Consider the following 17513-nt stretch of genomic DNA (forward strand, 5'->3'; position numbering starts at 1 on the left):
TGACTGCTAGCCATCATCATCTCCTGGGTGCTTGGCAGAAGACGGTGCAGTATGACGACTAGCCATCATCTTCTGCTGGCTGGAGGTTAAAAAACAGTGCACTGCTGGTAGGACTCAGTCGCCACGAGATGAAACAAGGGAAATGACCTGGCTGAGTCACTCCCATGTTTGCCCAGATGCCCGGTTAAAAGAGCACCCAGGACTATGTTGATGACGGCTACCAGTCATACTGCACTGTCTGCTGCCAAAAGGCAATAAACTGCTGCTGTGTAGCAATGCAGTACCACGTCTGCCAGCACCCAGGAGACATACAGTGACGGTGAGCTGAGCGGGCTCCATGCTTGCCGTGGTATGGCGTCTGCACAGGTAACTCAAGAAAAAAGGCGCAAAACGATTGTCTGCCCTTGCTTTCACGGAGGGAGGGAGGGAACGGAGGCCTGACGATATGTACCCAGAACCACCCGTGACAGTGTTTTAGCCCCATCAGGCGTTGGGATTTCTACCCAGAATTCAAATGGACGGCGGAGACTGCAGGAACTGTGGGATAGCCACCCACAGTGCAACGCTCCGGAAGTTGACGGTGGCCTCGGTACTGTGGACACACTCCGCCGACTACAGGCACTTAGACCATTTGTGTGGGGACGCACACAATCAACTGTATAAAACCGCTTTCTACAAAACCGACTTCTATAAATTCGACCTAATTTCGTAGTGTAGACATACCCTTAAGTAACCTGTCAGTTAAGTTTAGTCTCTAGAAAGCATGTTACATCTGTTCTGCTATATAGTTTATATGTAACTATCACTTGACTTTTGAATGTTTGATAATCTTATTGCTGTTTTTACTCTCCTTACATCTGAGTAATGTGATATTCAGCAAGGTGCTGCCCTGGAGTTAAATCACACAGGCTGATGTGTCCACGGTTCCCATGGGCACAGCAGAGTTGGTATTTCTGAGCCTGTTCAGTGGTCAAGGAGCAGGTACAGTGACCAGATAGCAACTGTGAAAAAAGGGGATAGGGGTTGCGGGGGGGAACAGGCACCTAGATAAGCAAAAGTCCCAACACAGGATACTGTCCCTTCTATAGAGACGGGACATCTGGCCGCCCTCAGCAGGACCCTGCAGGGCTGTGCCGAAGGGACCGGGGAGGGGTGCACCCCCTGTCCCGCCTGGCATAGCCCCGGGGACAGCGCGTGAGTGAGTAACGGGCTGGGGACGGCAGGGAGCGGACACCCGCGGCGGGCGCGGGGGGAGGGGAAGGTGACTGACAGGCCTGGGCACCCAGAGCCCTGCCACGCCCAGAGCTGGGCTAACGTAGCACAAACCGGCAGCCCCGGCTCTGCCCTCGCTCTCGTCCGCATGCGCACTGGAGCCAGCCGCTTTACCCCGACGCCCCCACCCCTCCCCGGTCATCGCGAGATTTGAGGAGGCGGCGGCGCCCCGGGGACAGCTCGGGCGCGTCGCTATAGCAGCGCGGGCCGGGGCAGAGCGGCCGACGGCACGAAGATGGCGGCTCTGGCGGGACGCTTGTTGGCGGCAGCGGCCGGTTCCCGGGGGCGGGCGGGGCCCGGCGGGCCCCGGAGCGGCTCCGCGGTGACCGTCGTGCCTGCGCGGAGCGAGACTGTCACTCGCAGCGGGGCCATTTTACCCAAGCCGGCAAAAGTGAGTGAGGGGTGAGGGGCGTAGTCTGGCTGGGGGAGCAACCAATCGCAGATCGCGGTCAGCCGCCGGCTGGGGTTAGTGACAGGAGCATTGGCCAATCAGAGTACAAACCATTGCCTTGAGGGGCGGGATTAAAAGTGAGGGTCCGGCCCACTGGGAATGGCTCTGCGGGGGCTCTTGGAATGCGGAAGCGCCCCCAGGTGGCGGCACCGCTGGGCGGGGGGCGGCATGTCACCTGGCGGGCGGGGAGGAACCACAGGCCCGGCGCTGCCCGCTGGCGGGATGAGAATGCCCCTCCCCCACGCCTGGGTCTGTCCCGGGTGAGGGCTCGGCCGCAGGGCAGCCGGACACCCCCCGCCGCCGCCTCCCCAGGCAGCTGCCGCTATGGTGAGACGGGGAGGAGGGAATGGAACCGCCACGGCAGCCGGCCCGGAAGCAAGGGCGCTCGTTCGGCAGCAGGACCCTGGGGGTCGAAGGCCCTGCCCGCGGGCCGGCGACCGGTGCCCCGTGTGGGGTCACAGTGCTCTGGGCTTCAGGCCTCCTGGGCGGAAGACTTTGCTGAGGCACAGACGAGCCTGGAAGATGCGGCACGACGGAAGCTCTGCAGCAGCCGGGTGTGGGGCGGGGCCGAGGGTTAGTGAACAGGCTGGGTTGTTGAGTCCAGTGTGTTCCACACAGCGACCTTTTCAAGAGGGCTGCGTGGGACGGGGGAAACCAGAGTGTCCGACTGCCCCGTGACAATCCCATTATAACAGATTCGAGTTAAGTCCTGTGGGCTCAGGCTATGGTCTTGTCAGGTCTCATAAACTGAACAGGATGGGTGGGGCCTGGGATCAGTACTTGCCTGGGACAAGTCATACTATGGTAATGCTGGAGATGGTATTGGCGATCACTGAGGTGGCCATCTTTCCTCTGAGTTATTACAGAACCAGCTGTCCAGCATGGTATTGGGGACACGGGATTACCTGAGGTGCAGTTTTTCAGGTCGGCCAGAAAATAAAAGCCCTGGTCACTCCTGGTTATTAAGAAATCCCATGACACTTTTTGCAAGAGTAAGATTCTTAAACCCACTAGTCAAATTCTGGGTCAAGTAGTTAATCAGCCTTCCTAAAACTTCCCTTAGAGTTTATAGTGCAGAAGTTCTTCTTCACTTTCCTTCCTTGATACAAACAGAACTGCCTTTTTCCAGGTGTATTACGGTGGTGGCCGAGTGTTCCCTGTGTATTTAATCCATAAAACACTTTAGCATGCTGCAGGATGAATGGGGCTATAGAATAATTAATAACATTGCTTTGGAACAAAGAGCTCAGTTGATGAACATAGAGGATTTCACCATTCTGTTTAATAGTATTCAATGTTCTGCCTAACTTTTAAATGACTATTGATTGGGTTTATACCACCATTTCCTTAGGGAGACTGTTCTGCCTAGTAAAGTCCCTCCTGTTCAATAAAATATGTCTTGCTGGAGGACCTTGTTACAATATGGTTTAGTCTTCCAGTGGAAATGGGTTTGGAGGCATGTTATATACATGTTTCCAAAGGGTACTACAACTTTGCAAAGTCCAATAGCACAATTTGGGAATATGGGTAAAATACAGAATGATGTCACGTATGCTACAAGACTGTGCTGTCAGCGTTTGGGGACAGAATTGCTCTAGCTGGGTATCTTAATATAGAAGATATTTACATTGTAGAGGAAATGTAGATGTTTTAGTCGTGTTACTCCTTATCACCAAGAAGAATTTTTCTCATTCCTTACACACTTAATTTTTTTTTTCATTCTAATCTTTAATCAGTTTTGTTTCTTTTCTCTGAATTCCCTCTAGGTAATTAATATCTTTCTGAATGCTCAAAACAGAACACAATATTCTAGATGTGGTCTCAGAAGTTTAAAGTTCCCTCCTTGCTCTATTAGATTAATGCACATCAGTTGATCCAAAATGGAACTTGCTGATAGAGATTAATTTGTTTTGACTGAACATGTATAGATGCCCTTTGGCCTCCTACGAGTATTTACCGTTGTGATCCCTTTCCTCTACGTTGGGACTCAGATCAGTAAGAATTTTGCAGCCTTGCTCGAGGAACATGATATCTTTGTCCCAGAGGATGATGATGATGATGATTAAAGGTATGACATCAGTGCCACTAACAGTTCAATTACTTATATTACCTGTTTGGCATGGGAGAGGGAGGGGATTATGTAACTGGGTGATGCAGACTGCTACTGCTTTGGAAAACTGCTGCACATTCAGTACGGGTCCCATAAAAACCTGCAGCTGTACTACCTCTGTCTGTGATCTTATATATATGCTGGCTCCGGATCTGACCTTATCAGTATTTGAATGAGACCTACTCTAAAGAATACATAAATGCTATAGGTGACACTTGCTTTTGAGCTAGTACTAAACTGATAATGTGCCCAAAGTCTTGTCATTTGGGTCAGATATAAAACAAACTGGCTATGTGTAGTGACTACAGAATTTGATTGTTCATATTATTATTTGTATTACCATAGCACAGTGGTGCCCAAACTTTTCCTCTCACGCCCCCCCTTACCTGTAATGGAATGTGTCCGCGCTCCTCTGGTTGGGAGCAGGGCCAGAGCTGCAGCTGGGTAGTGTTCCCTCCCCATCCCCATGGGGGCTGGCTCAGGTCCTGCTGCATCCCCCCCAATGTTCCTCCATGCCCCCCTAGGGGGGCATGCCCCACAGTTTGGGGACCATTGCCATAGCACATTGCAAGTATAGTAGGGGTAGCTTAGGTGTCCTAAGCTAATTCCAATTTTATTACATTCTGCCTACTTAAAATATCCCCTGTTAATTCAGAGGATGACTTGTATTCCATACTAAAGCTTGCATTCTCACGTTGTGATTGGTCCTTTGTATGCAGTCTTAAGAGTACTCAGATCTTGCAGGCTGAAGATTTATTTAAATGATGATGGTTTATAATAACGAAGATGAAACTTTGGTTGCTCCCAGTCTTGTATTATTTCAACTCTCTATCTACTCTACATCGAATATTGCTTAATGAGGACAAGACAAGTGGCATAAGATGAAATGGGGTAATATATTTTATGTGGAGTTCATGTGTTTCCTTTAGAGGTTCAGCAGCACAAACATTCTATAATTTTTCCATATCAGTTTAGTTAATACATATCCTTTGTTAACCCTCTTTTCCATGGTCCCCTGGCCATGTTTTCTTCTGAAAAGTTCGCAGGTACTGTCAAATTGGTGCATTCCATTTTCAGCCACACAATCAACTTAAATTGTGTGTAGTTATCAGCACAGGAAGCTTGTTTCACTTGACTCTGCTTTTGGGCTTTGCTCTTGTTAATTATGGAGTGGAACCAGTATTGTCTAGCTGAAGAATAGCATGGGGCTGTTCCACAGTGCTGGCTAACATTTTTTTTTTTTTAACCTCTTTGCAGCATTGTAATGGAAGAACAGAAAGGAGAAAGCCATAAACAAAGAACTGGTTCTGACATCACTGTCTCCTCATACCTCTCCCTCATTTTAAAGAGGAAAGGAGGTGCAGTTGGACCTCCCTCTGTACCAATGAATGTTTTCTTCATGTCTGTGTGGCAGTTGGGAAGGGATGTATATACAGTAGGTCCAGCAACCCTTGCCTGCTGTACCTTTCACCTCCTGAGAACATTTGGGTTTCTGTAATGAGCATGGGCAGTATAAATTATTAGATTATGAATAAAGAATGGCAGACTGAACCATATAAGGGTTTTTTTTTTTTTTTTCATGCTTGTCAGCTAAGTTCCTGTTAATTAGCATCAATGCTTCAGACTTTATGTTCTTATTTCTTTTTGGCTAAGGTTCTGTCACTTCTTTTGCTCTATTGAAAGTATATAAAAGGACCCCACTAGGCTGAAATCTATTGCATTGCTTTAAAACCTGTCAGTTGACTATAGAAAAATAATTCATGTTGGAATATGCAAGGCTACTGCAGGTGGACTCACCTGCTTTGAAAGGCAGTCACTGCAAATCACTGGACCTAGGGTTACTATAATGCTCCCATGCAACCTGCTATAGCATTAAGTACTATTAACTTCACCTCACCTTAAAATGCAACTTTAAGATTGCAGAGTTAAAATTAATAAGTCAGCTAATACAGAGAATAAAACTCTTAAATACCAAATGTCAACTATACCATGTATATTGCGGCATTTCATAAACAATGAAATAGTCAGCTAGACACTTTACCAGAAACTACTCCATATCTGCACTGAACAGTCCTATCAGAAACCTAATGTGTTTCATGTTCTGACTATGTGCAAACTGTAATGCTATAAATTTAGTTTCCTGGACTTTTTGTTTTTTAAAGGTACTTACTGTTTCAGTTAAATTGGCTCATGTAGAGACTGAAGGTTTTACCTTCGCTGCTTGTGTGTGGTTGAAGTATTTTCTGCCATGTTGGGCTAACAAGACAATAGCTTATTTATATTTCAAATATCCCAGAATGTGTTGGGTGTCACAGTTTATGTGGGTGCAGGAAAGCATCTCTTCTGTTTAATGAGTTTTATTCTCTTTCTCAAGAAGCCATACCTGGATGCTAGAAATCTCCCCTTGTATCACATCCTCTGTTTTTCTTAATTCCTGAAAAGCTTCTGTTAAGACCTCACTTATCTGGAAATCTTAAATTTCCTTGCTCCCTTTTAATCCTGAAATAGGCACAAAGACAACATTAATTTCACTTGCCTTCTGGTAGTGGACAAGTACCCATATTCATTCTCTCAGGTCTGTCAACAGTGAGATACCCTGAACAGTAACATTTTAATAAGCGTACAGGCCCCATCATGTTACTTGTTTGTTACCTTGTTTTACAGAGCTGGAGCTAATCATCTATTGCTTTCTGACTTCTAGATCAGAGTATTTCAGCATGCTTGATTTTGTGCTGTACTCAAAAGACTCCTGGAAGTCTACAGGTGATTCAAAGTGCAGCTACTTAGGTCCTAGCAGATACAAACATACCACTCCAACAGCTACAGTGGATTACTATTTTCTACTTGGTGGAACCAATGCCTTTGCAATATGACCTATAAAGGGTTTTTACTACTCAAGAGACCGCTTTCTCTTCCTTTGATCTACCAAAGTTAGCTAAGACAGTTCAGCTAGTAATTCCTGATTTAAACAGAAAGTTGCTGGTAGTAGATTGTGTTTACAGGGAGAGACTTGGCCTCTGCCAGGCACTTCCCTAGGTGCTCCACCACAGCTTGAGTTTGACCTTTTAGTAACAGTGCTGACCACCCATCTCTCTTCAGGCACTTGCCTATTGTGGTGGGAAAGTAGCAGCAGCATTGGCTATTTTTAAGATTCTCTTTTTAAAGGAGGGCAGATTTGTATGTTAAATGTTTATAATTTTAATATTTAATTTCCCCAGCAGCACCTGTCCCTCAGCCTGTGAGGCTGAGCAGAGAACGTCAAAGGGAGAAGGCAGCTATTAATTCAGAGAAGGGATAAGTGATGTGAGGAAAGTGGGGGTAGAGAAAGTTGCATAACCCAGATTCTGCTGCTCCCCAGTGCAAGAGTGCTTATGTGACCAGGTAAAGTGTGGGTGCTTTCCTGATAGTTATCCAGCTTTTGTGTAGTGACCCCAATTCACATATCTAGGCCTGTAAGCTATGCAGAAGCTTGCACACCCAAGTTTCTCTACACCCTCCCACTGTGTTTTGCCAGGCTTGTAGGACCACTGACAGACAACCTCCACCCCAAGCAGACAGACTTCTGCATGAAATGGGGAGCCACAACTCTGCAAGGGCACGGGGAAATTACTGGTGGCAGAAGACCCCTTCTATCCCATAAGAAGGTGCCACTATCTTTAATATCAAGAATATACTGAAAACAGTAATTGTGAAGCTATTTTAATTCTAGTATTACAAAGAGCACTGAAAGGGCCCATTTCAAATTTTAGCTGAAGGTAAGTTTGTTTGGAGTGTTTTTTAAACAATTTACATGCTACTGAAAAATCTTTCCTTGATGCACAGCCAACAGTGGGGCTTTATTTCACTTTTCCCCCAACAAAACAGAGACTGGCTGTACCACAGAGCTAGTTACCTCATGACGGAGCGCTATCTGTGGCAAAGTATCTGTACTATGCTAGAATCTTCAATGGTCTTTGAAGTCTCAGACCAGTATTCAAAAAGGGTTCCTCTTGCCCTGATCTTAGTGGGAATGTAGACAGGACTACAGCCAAAGCATGTGAGAAGGGTTAGCCTACATAATCAATGCTTGGGAGAATATTCATAAATGAAGATCTTAGAAAAGGAGCTGTTTTGCTACCATTAGATTGGCTTCAGAGTGCTGAATAAATATTAATTCTATGCCACCACAACATTCACTCACAGCTGCAAGTGGACTAGCTCAGGCACCAAAGAATGCGTTTGAGAAATTCCCTCAAGAGTAATAGATAGTTATGGTAGCTACTGACAGAGCTCTCAAAGAGTTTGATACACCAGCTTTAATAGGTTGTAGTCAATTGCATAGGCAAGTGTACAGTAACTGTTGCTGGGGAAAAAAGCAAGCAGACCAAGGCTGAGAGTTTGGGTTTGTTTTTTTAAGTTAGACTTCACTCAAGTAGCATATCCAGAATTATCAGCTAGGTAAAGTTAGCACATTTTTAGTTATGCTTGGACATACCAACTGATCAACAGCTGCCTCCAATACAGTAACCCTCAGCCCTACTATAGAATTTCAGTACTGGCCAATTTCATAAAGTTTTTCAACTCCTTCTGAGGTGGTTTGTACTTAATATCCTATGCCCACCATCAAGGACAGGCTTACTTCACTAAAGGCTGAATCTAATTGAAGTTCCCCAACCTACTTTAGCTCATTGTATACTTGGTTGCTTTCTCATGCTACATGATATTCCAGAGCAAGCACAATACTTTAAGAAGGGGACAGGAACAGAAGATAGGATCCTTGCTGCACACAACCCCTTGTATCAGTAAAATAGCATACACAGTGTTGAGATGGATACTTTCCTTATGAAGAATTTCAAGAACTGCTCTCCAATATACAGAGCTTTATTTGCAGTAAGACAGTGAAACACAGAATTAGTTTTTCAGTCAGTTTGTCTCAAGGGTCATGGCCCACATAGAACTTGGACAGAAAGTCCTTGGGTCGTGGGGTTTCTGTCTCATGGAAAAACCGCATGATGTGTGTCCGCTGCTTCCATACACGAGCAGTTTCCTGTAGTTCCATTTTCCCCTGCATTTATACAAAAAGCAAGCCAGGGTTCATAGATCAATTCCCAGTTAGGAGATCTTAAGTAGCTTAAGCAGATGAGAACAGAAATGCATAGATGGTTTATTTCTACCTCTGCATTCAGAAGTTTGGGTTTTTTTTAACAAAACTCCACTGGTTAGTTCAATTATTCAGTCCTTTTAAAGTCTACTAACCTCACCCTTACAGTCTTTTAAATCTGTCCCCCTAACAAGTATACTCAACATTACCCTCCCCAGCGTCACATCACTAATTTCCTCTGCCCCACCCCCAAACACCCAGAGCAAGTGACCCAGATCACTGGTTCTCTCCTTTCATGACCTGCATTCCTAGCTACCCACCTACTTTTCAAACATCCATGCCTCTACAGCCTGGCAGCAGGTGTCAAGCTGCACAGGAGAGAAAAGCCAAGACTCTTCTCCATAGAGGTATCATGACTTGCCCCATTTCCTCTGCCAGAAACCCATCCCTGGCCTAGCACCCCCTTCCAGACATGTAACAAGGCTGCAGGCACCTTTATTTTAGAATTCCTGTTCAATACCCAGATTCACCAGTGAGATTACTTAGCTTTATGTGAAAATTCTCTATTGACACCATGAAAATAAAACATTTGTATAAATGTATGAAACAAATCTGGGTCTAAAATGTCAATCAAATTCCAAAGCCAGAAAGACTGTTATGATCATTCATCTGACCTCCTTTAAATGTGTTACTACATGGTGTTGCTACAGGGCAGAGGTAAGATTGTTTGGGTGCCCAAACTGTGCATTTCCCTACCTTAACACGAGTGGTGCTCTTTTAAGTGCAACTTTAATTCCGGATTTCTGGGTTTATAATGGTTGGTTTGGGGATAATTTTTTTGCCCTTTAAAGTTACTAATACACACTCTTGACAAACACTGTTTGTCTGTCTTGGTACTTATATAGCACTACAGGTGAGCATGCAGTTCACAGTTTGAAGGAATCTCTTGGTAAAGCAATGCTACTGCAGAGTTCAGTTAGTCTTGCTTTGGCCACTTGTTCTGAAATGCTAAGGGGGGTGCTTGTGTGTTTTGGTAATTTTATTCCCCCTTTCACAGACAGGTCTAGAGCCCAAATTACATATCTAGCAAGTTTATCTAGGAAATCTTGACGCAGCTATGCCACCCACTTAAAAATCCAAAGCCATCGTTTACAGCAGAAGTATTTCTGTAATGTCTACTGTCTCCAACTGTGACTGAAAAAGACACAATAAGATGAAGGTCTGGGAAATGGGGTCACAAATTCTCCATCAACAGTAATTCTTCCATCACCTTTTATAAGCACAGACACAGGAATCCTTAAACACAACTGTTTCATCTGCTGGACAATTCCTGTTTACAAATGCAGAACAAGAGAAGTTTTATTAACTAAACTCCTCCTCTCTGGTGTTATGAGTAGGGGGGTGTCAACAAAATTAATCGCACTGTTAAACAATACTAGAATACCATTTAAATATTTTTGGATGTTTTCTACATTTTCAAATATATTGATTTCAATTACAACACAGAATACAAAGTGTACAGTGCTCACTTTATTTTTATTACAAATATTTGCACTATAAAAAAACAAAAGAAATAGTATTTTTCAATTCACCTACTACAAGTACTGTAGTGCAATCTCTTTATCATGAAAGTGCAGCTTACAAATGTAGAATTATGTACAATAAAAACCTGCATTCAAAAATAAAACAATGTAAAACTTTAGAGCCCGCAAGTCCTTGTTCAGCCAATCGCTCAGACAAACAAGTTTGTTTACATTTGCAGGAGATAATGCTGCCTGCTTCTTGTTTACAATGTCACCTGAAAGTGAGAACAGGCATTTGCATAGCACTGTTGTAGCCAGCGCTGCAAGTATTTACATGCCAGATGCACTAAAGATTCATATGTCCCTTCATGCTTCAACCACTATTCCAGAGGACATGCGTCCATGCTGATGACAGGTTCTGCTCAATAACAATCCAAAGCCGTGCGGACCGATGCATGTTCATTTTCATCAGCTGAATCAGAAGCCACCAACAGAAGGTTGATTTTCTTTTTTGGTAGTATGGGTTCTATAGTTTCAGCATCAGAGTGTTACTCTTGTAAGATTTCTGAAAGCATGCTCCACGCCTCATCCCTCTCAGATTCTGGAAGACACTTCAGATTCTTAAATTTTGGGTTGAGTGCTGTAACTATCTTTAGAAATTTCACATTGGCATCCTCTTTGCATTTTGTCAAATTTATAGTGAAAGTGTTCTTAAAATGAACAATATGTGCTGGGTCATTATTTGAGACTGCTATAACATGAAATATATGGCAGAAAGCGGGTAAAACAGAGCAGGAGACATACAATTCTCCCCCAAGGAGTTCAGACACTAATTTAATTAACACTTTAAAAAAAAAAAAAAAGCATCATCAGCATGGAAGCATGTCCTCTGGAACAATGGCCAAAGCATGAAGAGGCATATGAATCTTTAGCACATCTGGCACGTAAATATCTTGTGATGCCAGCTACAACAGTACCATGTGACCGCCTGTTCTCACTTTCAGGTGACATTGTAATTAAGAAGTGGGCAGCATTATCTCCTGTGATTATAAAAACAAACCAACCTTGTTTCTCTTGGCGATTGGCTGAACAAGAAGTAGGACTGAGTGGACTTGTAGACTCTGAAGTTTTACATTGTTTTGTTTGAGTGCAGTTATGTAACAAAAAACCCTTCGTTTGTAACTTGCCCTTTCACAATAAACCAATTGCACTACAGTACTTGTATGAGGTGAATTGAAAAATACTATTATCATTTTTACAGTGCAAATATTTGTAATAAAAATATAAAGTGAGCACTGTACACTTTGTATTCTGTGTTGTAATTGAAATAGATACATTTGAAAATGAAGAAAAACCATCCACAAATATCTAGTAATACCAATTGGTATTCTATTGTTTAACAGTGTGATTAATTCCAATTAACTCAAATAAATTAATCTTGGTTAAAAAAATTAATCACGTGAGTTAACTGCGATTGATTGACAGCCCTAGTTATGAGTCTATTATGAAGACCAACCTGCTTTATAAGAACAAGGAGGTCTCTTCTTCTCTAGGATCTGTGACTGAAATACATATCCTAACTATATTACTCTGATCTTAATGGACTCCAATATCTCAGCTTGTTCTACAGAACTTTGATAAGCAAAGAGCCACCCTCTCCCACTACTATTTATACATGCTAATCACACCACTTTGTGGATTTGAGAAAGTAAGTATGTTTGTTGTTTGTTTTACCTTTATAACCAGTATGTCAATCACTCTGGGGTCTGTGACATGGGCATTCCTCATGAACATCTCCCGCACCTTATCACGCCCCTGTTTCACCGAGATGTCCAACTGGTATAGTTGTACTAGACAAAGAGCAAAGAATATTCACAGAAGTCATCACCAATGTGCTAAAATTTTCCACCATAGAGTGTCTCAATTTTGTACGTATTGAACACTGCAAAGAAAAATTTGTTCTTTTATTTCTCAACTAGAAATTATTCTTCAGCTAGAAGTTATTAAAAATTGTAATCAGAAATTGATCAGCCCAGTTTTGCAGACTTAGGCAGTTATAATACACATTCTTACTTTGCAGAATTTATTGAATGAGCTTCACCCACTACTTGGCTAAGAGATCAAAGTTAGAAGAGAAGACATATGAGTCTTGATGCAGTCTTTCTTTCCTCCTCTCTAGGCCCCTTCCAGCCATTGGGACGGGATGCACCTTGAAAACTGTGCTAAAAAGTACTGAAAAAAATATATATATATCTCAAGATGACTTGCAGCATCACAAAATAAGTGGCAGAAGATCCAGTTACATATCGTCTCAATAATTCTTGTTCCCAGCTGATGGGATACATCATATCATACCAGAGATGGTAGGGGTACAGACAGTAAGGCTTATGATTTTCTACTGAATATCCAGTATTGTTCACTGAAGGAGACAGGATACCAGACAAGATGTCCCCACCGATTTATACAGTAGAGAAATTATTAAATTGGAGAAGATGGGGATTAATATGAGAACTGAAAAGTGGATAAGAAACTGGTTAAGGGGAAGACTACAACAGGTCATACTGAAAGGTGACCTGTCAGCTAGAGGGAGGCTACTAGTGGAGTTCCTCAGGGACTGGTCTTGGGACCAATCTTATTTAAGATTTTTATTAATGACCTTATCACAAAAAGGGGGAGTATGCGAATAAAGTTCGCAGATGATACAAAGTTGTGAGGTACAGCCAATATGGAGGAGGACCACAGAAGATCTGGATGACCTTTAAAATTAGAGTAATATAGAAATGGGATGAAATTTAATAGTGCAAAGTCATGCGTTTAGGTACTAACAACAAGTTTTACTATAAACTGGGGATTTAACAGCTGGAAATGACAGAGGAGGAGAACGACCTGGGTGTACTGTTTGCTCACAAGGTGACTATGAGCCACCAATGTCATGCCATCATGAAAAGAGTCCATGCAGTCCTAGGATGCATCAGGCAGAGTATTTCCAGTAGAGACAGGGAAGTGTTAGTACCATTATACAAAGCACGGGGTGAAACCTCATCTGGAATACTGTGTGCAGTTCTAATCTCCCATGTTTAAGAAAGATTAATTCAAACCGAAACAGGTGCAGAGAAGGGCTACTAGGATGATCAGAGGAATGGAAAACCTACCTTATGAGAGGAGACTCAAAGAGCTTGGCTTGTTTAGCCAAACTAAAAGAAAGCTGAGGGGAGATATGACTGCTCTCTATCAATAGATCAGAGGGATAAATAACTCTTCTCCTTCTTTGGTATTGAAGTTAAGTGCCAAAGTGGACACAAGAACAAATTGATATATACTGGCCATCAACAAATTTAGGCTTGAAATTAGGCAAAGGTTTTTAGCCATCAGAGCAGTGAAGTTTTGGAACAGGCTTCCAAGTGGAGAAGTGGGGGCAAAAAAACCTAACTAGTTTCAAGACAGAGCTCAATAAGTTTATGGAGGGAGTGGTATGATGAGACTGCCTACAATAGCATGTAGTTTATCTGTGACAGCTAGCAACAAATATCTCCAAAAGCCAGTGATGGGACACTAGATGGGGAGGGTTCAGAATTAGTACAGAAAATTCTTTCCCAGCTGGGTGAGGTTCTGTGGCCTGCAACATGCTGGAGATCAGATTAGAGTCTAATCATCATGGTCCCGCCTGACTTTAAAGTCTAGGAGCCATTCACATTAAGTAAAAGAAGTCCAGGGTCCTGATGCATGATTGGACAGAAGTGCCTGATTTAAAAAAAACAGTACACTTTGTAACCTGTGCCAATGGTTCATGCACCTTATTGGATACTCTCCCTGCTGCTGAACGGGGAAGGCAGCCCACACAACCAAAGTATTTAGTGTCGACAGCCATGAGGATTCAGTGGAAGACAAAGCCTGAAGAATAAATAATCTCTTTAGAGCCACCCCTACCCCCATCCCCATTTGAATGGGGAAGTGCTACATAAAGAAAAGGGACTATCGCTGTCCCAGTTTTACAAATGGGGAAACGGAGGCAGAGTGACATGGCCAAGGTCACACAGCAGGCCACTGGCAGCGCTAGCAACAGAGCCCAGGTGGCCTGAGTGAGCCCCAGCCCAAGACACTGCAAGGCTCAGTGGCAAGCAGGCACCAGGGCAGAGCCGCGGGGAGTCCTGCCCAGCGCGGGGTCTCCAAGAGCGGGAGGGGAGAGATGGGCAGAGTCCCCCTCCCCGCACTGGAGCCCCAAGGTCAGCCCCGCCCCGCCGCCTGGCAGGAAAGCGGAGAAGCCCGCAGCGCCCCCGAGGCGCTGCCACCGGGAAGGGGGCCGGGGCCTCCCCCGCAGCGCCCCGGCGGAAGCCCAGGAGCCCGCACGGTCCCGCAACGAAGCCGCCGCCGGCCTCACCGGCATTGGGCACCTCCCGGTACCAGGCGCGGTACAGCTCCCGCACCCGCCGCTTCGCCTCGCCCAGGTCCCGGCTGAAGATCGGCTTCACCGCCGCGCCCGCCGCCTTCGCCACCTTCCCCGCCCCGGCCGCCGCCATCTTGCCGTCGGAGCGGCGACCACGCCCCTTGCTCCGGGCACGGGGCGGGGTCTTATCGACCCTGGCGTCTGATTGGTTTGTGAAGCTATCGTTCTCCGCCCCCCGGCAGCGCCCACCCACGCCGGCAAACCATTGGGTGAAGGCCGAGGTCCTGATCCCTGATTGGACCTAAGTGGCTGATAATCGTCCTCGGGCTGCCCGTTGCCCGGGTTACCCTAGCTGCAGGCAGGCCCTGAAGAGGGGCTAGAGCAGGTTTGTTTCCCGCTTCCGTGGCTGGGGCCGGGGGCGAAGAGCTGTGGGGTCCCGAGGAGCTGGCCAGGCCTCCTGCTCTGCCCGCCCCCGCCAGGCCTGACCATGCCGCCGGCCCTAGCAGCAGGCTCCAGGGGAGGTGCCCGGGCTCCAGCTGGGTTTGGGCTCTGCGCTGTGGTTTCCCTAGGAATTGAAATTAGGGGGGTGTTCAACGTTACAGAGGTGTATGTCAGGGCCGTTGAGGGGTAAGACTGTGAGGGTGAACGTGGGCTGTATGGCACCATAGTAAAAACTGAAAAATGCGTCATGACCATTTTATTAGATTTAACTCCTGTTTTAAAATCATCACACAAACTAAAGTTGGTTACTCAAGCCTTCTATGAAGCACTACGTCTACATCCTTCTTGGTTTCTTGTTATAACTTTGCACGACTCTGTTAATGAACTTCTTGAATGCAATGCGTTCATCTTTGGTGGCTTCTCGTGTGTCCAGTACTTCCATTCCTTCAATTAATATGCTCATTAGTTCATTCGCATGATCAGGCAGAAGGTGACTTCTTTCAAAACACGAAATTCTATTCAATGATGGAAAAACAATGCTCAACTATAGCTGTTGTGACTGGGAATAGCAAGAGATGAATTCCTACTTCTTTCATCCCAGGAAACAGAACACAAAGAATGATAAAAGAAGAAGTTGAAGTCAAATCTTCATTCATTTGTCGTATGATATTCCACTCTGCGTTCTCTATTCTGTTCTGATCCCATGGCAGCCCCATTGCTGGTAGTGCCTCACTCCACTCAATTGTCGGTGTTTTATAGGACATGCATCTGTAAAAGCTACGTAGAGGTTGAGTAGAATCTAGAAGTCGCTATTGTAGATTTTTAAGAATCAAGTCTGTGTACTTTTTCAGTTGTCTTAACAAACACTTCTTGTCCTCTTCACTTAAGGATTCAATATAAATGCCTTCATTAGTCAACTTCTGGACTGAAGTCTTTGCTTCTTCCAGTACTTTTTCAATGGATGGCTCTCTGATTGATCCAAATGTAGCTTCTATTGCTGGACAAAGATCTACTACTGTTGTAGCAGATGCCTGGATGGCATTGTTTAATGACCCAAGTGGTTTCAACAGTAGACTTACAAGAGAGAGAATGGCAATAGTCTTCTCTGAACGTAGTAGCAAAAGTAATCCACTAGCCTCACTACTTAGATCCATCCCATCTTGGTAGATACATTCTAAAGCCAGTAATAATGGCTGGAGTAGTTTTAAGACAACAGCCAAGGATCGCTGATGAGAAAGCCAGAGGGTTTTCCCAGGTTGGACAAATTTGAACTTCAGTCCCAGTGTGTATTCTATATTTTCCAAGATATTCAGTCTTTCTGGATTCTTGCTGAAAAAAAGAATATAATGAAGACATTAAATTTATAGCTTTTTAAATGTCTTTTGAAGATTCTGCTGCTCATACTAGTGCTAGTTGGAGTAGGTGGCCTCTGCAGTGTGCATAGGAGAGATTAGGGTTACACTTTTCTCTGAGCAAAGCTTGTACTCCACCACGTCTTCCAGAGAAGTTTGCAGCTCCATCAAATGCAAAAACAGCCATCTGTTTGGGGTCCAATTGACAAGCATTTAACATCTTCTAAGATGTGGGTTGTCACAGATGCAGCCAATGTGTCTTCTATAACTTGAACATCTAGAAATGCATCTACTGGCCTACCCCTGACCTCAAGATAACGTACACAATAACTTGATGTCCATTTGCATCGGTGTATTCATCAGCCATGTATGCAATTTTCTTGAATGTGGTGAGAGAGTTCTTCACTTTTTCAATTGTTGAGTCTTTCAGTGTTGCACCATATGCTTCTAGCCAGTCAGCTGAGTTTCCTGCAGAAAGATAGTGAGCATTTGCTAGTCTTGTTCGGAACCAGCGTTCAACTACAGGATGCAGATGGGCAGTTTGTGAAGCGAGAAGCCTTCCTGCCTTTCTCTGCAGGTAAATCCAAGGGGAGGAGCAGTTGGGAGAGGCCATCCCTGTAGAAATGAGGCACAGTGCATGAGAAATGACCCACTACTGTTATAGAAAGGTGAGTCTCCTCTAGAGGAAGGTGTCCCTCCCATCATGCGAGCAGCTTCAAGGGGAAGATCAGTGCAGTCTGTGCTGAGCTGGGTCTGTTCTACAGTGTCCTCATGGTACCACTATATGCAATCTCTACAAAATAACTCCCTCTCTCTATTTCTCCAGTGAAGAAATTCTGGCCTTGTAATGGTTTACTTAGGCCTTGACAGCGTGAGCTGCTTGCACTAGGGGCCTATGTA

General features: G+C 44.6%; 2 protein-coding genes across 3 annotated transcripts; one reads left to right on the plus strand and one right to left on the minus strand.

Annotated features, from left to right (window-relative positions):
• The first annotated feature begins 1298 nt into the window (after positions 1–1298).
• SMDT1 (single-pass membrane protein with aspartate rich tail 1) lies at positions 1299–5392 on the plus strand. 2 transcript variants are annotated; one of them, XR_012156671.1, is made up of 4 exons: positions 1299–1663; positions 3652–3791; positions 4553–4724; positions 5091–5392. XR_012156671.1 is itself a non-coding variant. In XM_073327256.2 (3 exons), exons 1-2 carry the CDS (start codon positions 1508–1510, stop codon positions 3787–3789), a joined length of 294 nt encoding a protein of 97 aa, XP_073183357.1. In that variant the 5' UTR covers positions 1309–1507; the 3' UTR covers positions 3790–3791; positions 5091–5392. The 2 variants fall into 2 exon arrangements, 1 of the variants encoding a protein (XP_073183357.1); XM_073327256.2 differs by lacking the exon at positions 4553–4724 and having other exon boundaries at positions 1309–1663.
• A 3285-nt stretch (positions 5393–8677) lies between these two features.
• NDUFA6 (NADH:ubiquinone oxidoreductase subunit A6) lies at positions 8678–14991 on the minus strand. Its single transcript, XM_073327255.2, has 3 exons — positions 14815–14991; positions 12171–12286; positions 8678–8877 (listed from the first exon to the last, which is right to left on the minus strand). The coding sequence occupies exons 1-3, from the start codon at positions 14951–14953 to the stop codon at positions 8746–8748; spliced, it is 387 nt and encodes a 128-aa protein (XP_073183356.1). The 5' UTR covers positions 14954–14991; the 3' UTR covers positions 8678–8745.
• Between the last annotated feature and the right edge of the window lie 2522 nt (positions 14992–17513).

The sequence above is a fragment of the Lepidochelys kempii genome, chromosome 1, assembly GCF_965140285.1.
Source record: "Lepidochelys kempii isolate rLepKem1 chromosome 1, rLepKem1.hap1, whole genome shotgun sequence".
Classification (NCBI taxonomy): Eukaryota; Metazoa; Chordata; order Testudines; family Cheloniidae; genus Lepidochelys; species Lepidochelys kempii.

What these genes read in the sequence shown, in the direction of transcription:
- SMDT1 (XM_073327256.2), top strand. Translation starts at nt 1,508, where the DNA reads ATGGCGGCTCTGGCGGGACGCTTGTTGGCGGCAGCGGCCGGTTCCCGG. An exon ending in TTTTACCCAAGCCGGCAAAA is followed by an intron (nt 1,664 to 3,651) that starts GTGAGTGAGGGG and finishes GAACATGTATAG; the next exon opens with ATGCCCTTTGGCCTCCTACG.
- NDUFA6 (XM_073327255.2), bottom strand. Translation starts at nt 14,953, where the DNA reads ATGGCGGCGGCCGGGGCGGGGAAGGTGGCGAAGGCGGCGGGCGCGGCG. An exon ending in CCGGGAGGTGCCCAATGCCG is followed by an intron (nt 12,287 to 14,814) that starts GTGAGGCCGGCG and finishes CTCTTTGTCTAG; the next exon opens with TACAACTATACCAGTTGGAC. An exon ending in TTGACATACTGGTTATAAAG is followed by an intron (nt 8,878 to 12,170) that starts GTAAAACAAACA and finishes GTATAAATGCAG; the next exon opens with GGGAAAATGGAACTACAGGA.